Source organism: Buceros rhinoceros, unplaced genomic scaffold (genome assembly GCF_000710305.1).
Source record: "Buceros rhinoceros silvestris isolate BGI_N320 unplaced genomic scaffold, ASM71030v1 scaffold8634, whole genome shotgun sequence".
Classification (NCBI taxonomy): Eukaryota; Metazoa; Chordata; class Aves; order Bucerotiformes; family Bucerotidae; genus Buceros; species Buceros rhinoceros.
Genome location: NW_010406456.1, coordinates 1 through 8,239, shown reverse-complemented (window position 1 = coordinate 8,239; position 8,239 = coordinate 1). Strand labels below are relative to the sequence as shown.

General features: G+C 40.4%; 1 protein-coding gene across 1 annotated transcript in view; it reads right to left on the bottom strand.

Moving 5' to 3' along the window:
- XRCC2 (X-ray repair complementing defective repair in Chinese hamster cells 2) overlaps window positions 1–6,714 on the bottom strand; it is an 8,852-nt gene extending 2,138 nt beyond the window's left edge. The window contains exons 1-2 of the mRNA XM_010134091.1: window positions 6,628–6,714; window positions 4,304–4,385 (exon numbers count right to left, since the gene is read on the bottom strand). Of these exons, the coding sequence (XP_010132393.1) occupies window positions 4,304–4,385; window positions 6,628–6,714 (169 nt within the window). The remainder of the gene's footprint in view (window positions 1–4,303; window positions 4,386–6,627) is intronic.
- Window positions 6,715–8,239: the final 1,525 nt, after the last annotated feature.

The following is an 8,239-nucleotide window of genomic DNA, read 5'->3' as shown; positions in this document are numbered from 1 at the left end:
TTCCTGCTGCTCCACAACTGCAATTCTGGCTTTATGAATTTCTGATACTTTGAAATGTCTTAAAAGGCTTGACTGCCTCCCAAACCCTCACTTGTCTGTTCTGAACGGCTCTTCCCACCTTTGAGATGAAAGAAAGCTACCCTTCCTATAACAAAATGCCTCATTTCCTCTTCCTCTTGATGGGTCACAATGTCCAACTCTGCCAGTGACATACTGGCACCCTGTTGGAATAAGATACCAGCTTGGAAGAACTCCTTCTACACGAGCAGGGTAGCTCGTTCCCTCATCATGTTTCATCTCCTGAAATGTTTTAGAACAACTGCGTACAGCATTTCTTGTCAAGGAACAAGTGCATCTTCTGTCTGCCACTGGCTTTGGCACAAGACTTCTGCCACCCTGACTGGCATTTCTGAATCCAGACCAGTAACTGAATTGCTTCATCTACCTTTACAGCACACCTTGTTTCAGAAAAAACAGCAACTCTGTATGGCCACGAAGAAGCAGCAGTGGGCAAATCTGAATTACTGTTTGGTAACAATTCAAAAAAGTTATTCTGTGAAATAAATGCTCGACTTTATCCATTTGAAGATGTTCTATCAGAACATCTCTGTGTTACAGAGTAACATTAGATGAGCTTTTATTGGCAGAACTAACACATTTAGCTAAGTGCAAATTCTAAGTTGAATGAAAAGTCATTCTTACAAGTTTTTGTGACAGTGGTTTGTAAGTTTTAACAGCAAGAGAGCTAAGCCCCCTTCCAAGCTTGCTCAACACTGCTGAACGAGATGCACATCTAGGTTGTAGTTTGACCAAAACACTGAAGTTAGTGTACTCTGAAGAGAGTAACAGCTTGGACTGTACGAAAACCTCAAGAGAGCCGGGGACTTCTGTGCCTTCACGATTATCTAAGAGGCTGCCCACAAGAAGAATGGGTGCAAAACAGAAGCCATTTATAGCAACATCTATAAACGTAGGGTTTCATTAAATTAGCAACCAGCTGTTACGGTAAGATAAGAGGGGAAATTCATCCTTCTGGATCAGAGAGGATGAACCATGACATAGCAGAGGAAGAAGTGCGACCAGCAGTGTTTTGAAGAAGCCTTTGACACCCTCACAATGGGCATGGAAGAAACTTAGTGACCAGTACTAGCATCATCCATTAATGTCAAAATAACTTGGAAAGGAGGATCAGTAAAAAGATACTGCCAGAGGATAAAAAACAGTCTGAGAGGCAAAGTAAGAACAGACACACTAACGGGGAAGAAAGTTAATGGGAAATTTTCCTATAAGAATTGGTGTCACATGGCGTTAAACACATCAGTAGATCAATGTTCCATTAGCTTGACAAAACATGTAGAAAACAAACTAACTGGGTTAATAAAGACTTAGGATTGTGAAGATTTAACAGATCCAGATGGATGAACAGAATGATTTCATATGATATTCAGCACTGACAAATTCAAGAAGTATGTTTTAAGGAGTCACTCAACACACTGCTTGGCTCACCAGTGGCTTGAACTGGCCCAGACTAAAGAGTACCACAGTCCACTTCTGTGCAAGGGCATACGGGGTAAACTAAATGATGTTGCATAAACCTAAATATTTATGTAACATTAATATTTTTAACTGACACATTGTGCTCAGTCCTGGTCATCAACTCAGTGTTATCTTGTGAAGGAGAAGAGCCTTAAGTTTTCTCTGTAATCACTGCATCAGCAAATGTTGGTTAAACTATTTTCTGATGCTGCAGTTACAAACAGGCTATTAGAATACTCTGCAATAACTCTGCAGGCTTCCCATCATCAGATACCTTGAAGTTACAGGACTAGTAATTTACAATACTGTGCAGAAGCTGTCACTAATATTTGTACCATTTATAAAGGAGGCAGAAAGGCCTAATATTTATTCCAAGTTAATGTTGGGTGTCATATTAGGCTGAACATCAGAGCTTCATACTGACACCCACACCTGCATACCGGTGGCACAGGAGAAATATGACTGGCAATAGCAGAAGATTATTTGAAGCTCGTGTGACTTTTGCTCCATTCCAGAAGAGCTAAACTGGTATGTAATTAATATGCTCATGTGTTCTTAAATATGCAAGTCCATCCTAATTAGAAGCAGTGACTAGAATATCACAGCAGTACCTAAATAGCTGTTCCTCTTCTACAGCACTCTGACATACGTGTTCTGAGCACTTGACTGTGAGGTAACCTTTGGATAGCTCATCGAAGCTTCATATATATGTTTGTTTCAAATACCATCAGGAAAAAGAGTAATTTAGGTCTCTGCGTTGCTTTAGTCATAACATTTTAGATTAAGAGCTGTTCAGTACAGACTTCATGGGCAATGTATTACAGTATTCCACAGTGACCTACTAAAAGTCAAGTTCATGACAAATGGACTGGTAGGTACTCAACAGGGATTTAAGACTGAACAGTGCAAACACACATCAAAATAACACTTGGACTCACATAAATACGGTGGTATTAAAAGACAAACCAAAAATGTAATAAAAGGTGAAGTCCATTTATATATATAATAGCTGAAGACCTGTGCTCATATGTTAGACAGCTTCATTAATGTCAGCCAAAAAGCATGACCAAAATGGGTATTAATTGATGCCATTTGTTAAAAGCAGAAGAAAAAGAGAAGTGCTCAGAAGCTCAATGACCATGCTGACACAGAGAAACCAGTGATGAATTCAGAAGGCTTTCAGCCCTCTTAGAACTGAGATTCTGAAACTGTCTTTGGACAGACATGAACAACCTACATAGCTTTAAGATCAAATCTGATAATTTGGTGATGGAATTATGTACTGCTGTGGACTGTGATGGCAAGGGCAATTACTGACCCCCAGGAAGGCTTCTGTTCTACCAGAACACGGTCAGTTTTGTTTCAAACATAGAGGTTGTGTCTGTAAAGTTCACTGGAAAATCCCCAAAAGAACAGGCTGAAAAATCAGCATTTTCTATTACTTCATTTTTTCAAAACACGTCTTTAAAAAACTATTAAGAATTCAGGAGCCTTGTGAAGCATATACCAATTTCACTTCCAGTTCTTAATTCGTCTTGTGTGTAACAAAGCAGTTCAGAATCGAGAACATTTAAATAATCTTTTTTCTGCTCCATTTGCACCATCTTATTTTTTGCCCTTTATCTTTGTTATATCATATTTGAAACTTTCAGGGCCAGGAATCCTATATTGCTAAACTCCTAATGTATTATTCTCAAGTGCTGCAAAATAACACAGGAATAGTCTCCCAGTAAATGCATTTGTAGACTAAGCATCATCTCACTTCCAATTATCCTGATTCTTTTTATTGCTTTTTCTGCTATTTCTTCTGAACCTTCCATAACTTGTGGGAATTTGAATTGCAGACAGGTATGTAGATAACCACTGCAGCCACTCACTTTTCATATGAAATCCATTCATTTGTGCATACATTCAGCAACTGTAGTAGCTCACAGCACGACCCTTACAGCGTGCCATTCGTACGCCTTTTTTACTATTATTTCTAGTTTTGTGTAATCAGAGCGGTGAAATCCATGGAATTTCACATGATCTGGAGAATCATTCTGACTTCCTGAATAATCAAAGAATTACTAAGTGTGCCGATTTCTGTTTAGCTCACTAATTTCTTTCATTAAAACATCCAATCTTGACCTTAAAACTTCTTGCTAGAAGAATCTACATTAAACTCGCTATACCAGTGTCACTGGGAGGTAGCTCGATTTCTCCTGTTTTAAATTCTCTCTTATTCACTGAAGGTCTGTAAAAGCCATTTTGATCCTAACATTACCTCTGAACTCACACAGCTGATTAGTACCTATGTTCATAATGGCATTTTTTCCAAAGTTCCATCTAAGCATAATCAGGATTTTTCAGGCCAAGATCAACTCTTTGATGTTTACTGAACCTCAAGTTCTTTGCAAATTTCTTCAGTTATGACTTTATGGTGGGTTTTTTTTGACCACTGATTAAAAAAAAAGGTTAAATGACAGAACTTAGAACAAATTTCTGTAAAACTACAAGAAACAGATCAACGTGTTCAGTATTTACCCACTCACACCTCTGTTTTGGTATCTATAAAATAGATTTTAAACTCCATTTAATTATGTTTGGAATGGTGAACTTTGCGTTATTTTGTTTTATCTAATTTGTATAAAACTGTATCAACTACATCAATTAAAATTCTGAATCCAGGGCAAACACCTACTTGTATGGTTATCTCTGACATATTGCTCTGAGAATACTTTTACATCAACACTTTTCCACAAATGGGATAAAGACACATTTTTACCATGAACAGGAGATCCTTCCTCCGCAAACAGATATGGTTCAAGATTCTTCAGAGAACTTCTGCCCTCAAGTCGTGCAAGTAGCTTTTAAAGAAAAGACAGAGGAGACATGCTGTTATCTCAAAATAATGGACCTTGGGAATCAAATTTAAAGGATTCTGGGAACCAAGACTTTTCCATGACAGATTAGTCTGGTTTTAAAAATATTTTCATAGATAGATATTGAAATCTATAAACTGGACTACTGCACGAGAAGGTTCCACCCTTACAAACAATTAGCACACAGATTTGATGGCAATAAGAAGTGGATATACATCAGGGGAAATAAAGCTTAATAAGAAGAAAAAAGCTGCACAGGTAGACTATCAAGAGAGATCGCCTCCGGTGTACAGCAGCACTGCCATTGGACAGAACAAAGGAAAGGAGATCACTTGTTACAACCATCACCTCCACAACGAACCACTGGCTGAGAGGTGACCCATGATTAGTCTCCCGAGTCAGCCCCTCTGCGCATTTATAAGTAAAAACACATACATTTCATCTGAAAAGTTACAGAGGACTCTTCTGGACCGGAACCCTATTACATCATAGTTACTGGTTCAAACAGAGTATGGACTAGGAATGTTCAAAAGTAATTAAGACACCAGCAGCTCTGCAAGAACTTTTCTAAAGCAAGCTCAGATTTATAAAGCAAGTTCCTCCAAAGCCCCTTGTAAAGCAAGGCCATTGTGAAACAAATTGGCCCAAAGTTCATGGACAGTTTCTTAAATTGACAGCGAACAGACAGGTATTCACCTAACTTGCATTACATGTAGTGCTGGCACACGTTCATAAAGCAAGAAGGAACATTTCGCCCAGTGCAAGAGCTGTTATTCCCTCCATGTATGAACAGACACGCGGAAGGACACTAAAGGTTGCTCAGAGCATCCCCAGAGCACATACCCTGGTGCCAAATATTCCATCCTCCAAGACACCCAGCTGTCATTTAAAGCTTTAAACAAAATAAATCTTATTCTGACCTCCTTAAAGCTAGTCTCCAAACGAGCAGTGAACACACACCTTTAAACACACACTGCCTTATCTTGCCTTCCGCTCAGCCACATCGATGAGCAACGTTTGTTCTGAATTGTCTTAAAAGTTGTTTAAACAGTTGTGTGTGTTTGCCTTTAATAGTAGTATAAAACTCCATTAAATGGCCTTGAATCTACTTCAAGTGGTCACGATGGGAATCTAAATGTGACATTTTCATTGACATTTTCACATTTCCTTCCATTAACAAAATGTCAATGTTTTTGCCTTTGTTTGCCTGTTCACGTCTTCATGAGAGTTTTCCAACACATCCAGTGAAGGGCCATAAAAGCACTTGAATCGACCTTGCTCTGCATCTGCAGATCCTCCTGTGTCATTTCACACATTTGTGCAGTGCAGAAAACACGCAGTGAACTCTGGAGGGTTTTGGAACCCAGTAGTGCTCTGTGGCCTGGACAAAGCAAAAATGCAGACGGAGGTATGGACACAAGAGTACAGGAATGTACCCCTGGGCACATAAACCAGGAGCTTGCAACTACCACGAGGACCAGCACAGACCCTACACATGCAGCCCTCCCGTGTCAACGGCTGTGCCCAGCCCTGGCCCTGGATGAGGAGAGACTGCACCCGTTGCAGAGAAGGGCTGGGAATCTCTCACCCCCTCATCTGCAGCGATCATTGAGAGAAACAGGAAAACCACCACAGGCTGCTGCTGTCCGATGCTCTTCATTTCTTAGCAAAGGAAGCACCGCTCCAGCACTCAGCCATCACAGGGGCTCGATTAACGGGCGCTCCTGGGCCCAGGAGCCACAACTCTTGCTGGTCTACACATTTCTGCAGCCTCCTCTTCCCAAAGTTATTTGTACATTAACAAATACACCCTCTGCAGTTTACTTCTTTGTGAAAAGAGCCCCTGTCTCTTCTTAGACAGTCTTCAAGCTTACCCAGTTGATTGATCGCTATCGTCTAAACGTGAATCTGCGGTTATTTAAATGACGAGTTTACATATTCATTTTAAATAACTACAGGTGCTCACCCTGCGCACTGCTCGCGTGGGTAATGTATGGTAATTCGCTGCTGATAGCGCACCTGTGTTTTTATCAAACTGGTATTTACTGCCGAGCACTGAAGCAGAATCTCCAAAGGCACTTGCCTCATTAGTGTCACGCTGGGAGCAGCGGGGTTCCTGGCACAAACAGCTAACAGTTTTCCTTCAAACCTAACAAAGGTTTGTCCACACTACAGCGGAGGTGACGGAAGCAAAGCTGAGATGAGGCAGTAGACAGGCATCCCTCACCTCCACCGGTATTAAAGACAGCGACAACGCGGGGTTTTCCAAACTGGCAAATGCCACCTGGCTCTGTTCCGGGGCAGGCATTTCCATTTTGCCCTCTCACATTTTCTTCTGTAAAACGAGGGTGGGAATCTACAGCATTTAAAGAGTAATCTGGATGGTGGACATCAGGCGTCCCAACTTTGTCGCACACAGCATACAGAAGGCAGCAGCACAGCACTGCCGCAGAGAGCTTGGAAACCGCCCCCCCCCAAACCAAAACAATTTCGAATCAGGTATTAGAGACTTCAGATTCTACAATCTAACTGTAGATGCTCGTTTCTCTTTTGTCATGCTCTTTTCGTCTTCTTTTACACAAAATACCACCTTCTAGCAACCTGCTAGTGGTAGGTCCTCACTCTTTACATGTTCTTCAAAAGTGTAACTATGCCATCAAGAAAATGCACGTAAGTGCCATTACGTGCAGAAAACAAGGTATACAGCAAGAGTCAGGCAACAGCAGGGTTAAACTTCATTAATGACGAGGCTGATGGGTCTCAAATACGACTTTAATAATTTATCAATTTCATATTTTTATAAAGAAATATGCACATGGACAGTCTCACTGACTAATACGTTATACGCTTACACTACACTGGTTTCAACGAGCTATGCACAAATGTAAGCATACATGTAGGTCCTGTCAGAAATGAGCTATTACTTCATTAAAATGTTAAAGAAATTCAAATTAAATACTCCAGCTCCGTCAGAGGCTGTGAGCTAACCTACAGGCTATTTACACATACAAACCTATCTCAGGTATGAGACAAAATTTAGTTTTCAACCACTATAACCACTCTGACTGAGCTTTTGTAAACTTCGGGCACGAAGACGTATGTAAGCAATTTATCATCTATTTTATTGTGATCTACCAAATGTGTTTTGCGAGAAGTTCTAATTTGTTGTATTAATTATATTCAATAAGAAAAGTACAAGACTGCGGTCTCAGTATAACTCTCAGTAAAATCTTATTTTACGCATGAGGCTATCTGAGGAAGTATTGCTTTAAATTAATTATTTTCTGTTTCAAGGGCTTCTACCATTTCTTTCTGGACGATGTACTCATAAGTTAACCTTTCGTAACCCATTGGCTATCAATTCCTCCTTCGTTCAGGTTGGGTTATCCATTCCATCACAGGCAGTTGCTGCTACGTGTATTCCCCGTTGGCACTGCTCATGAAGAGAAATAAATGCATTTACCTGCTTGGATACTGAGCGCAACCCATGTCCTTAATTTGTGTATATTTGCTGATAGTGGACAACTTGCTACTATTTTTTTTCGGAAGTGCAAAAAGAGCTTAAGAACTCAAGTCCCACTGAAAAACCTTTAACAAGAAATAAATCGCCACTACCATGTTTCTATGTTTTTAAGTGCACTACTCGGCACATTCTGATACAGTCACACACAAATCTCGAAGTAATTAACTTGCTGATGGCAAGTCACTAACAAATAAACCATCCGGCAGAGAAACAAACACCCCGAAACTCAACCCCCTATTCTCCGAAGAGGAGGAAAGCCATTCCACCTTCCACACTGTGCATCTGACCCAACTCTTCTCACAGTTCTTCTTCCTTA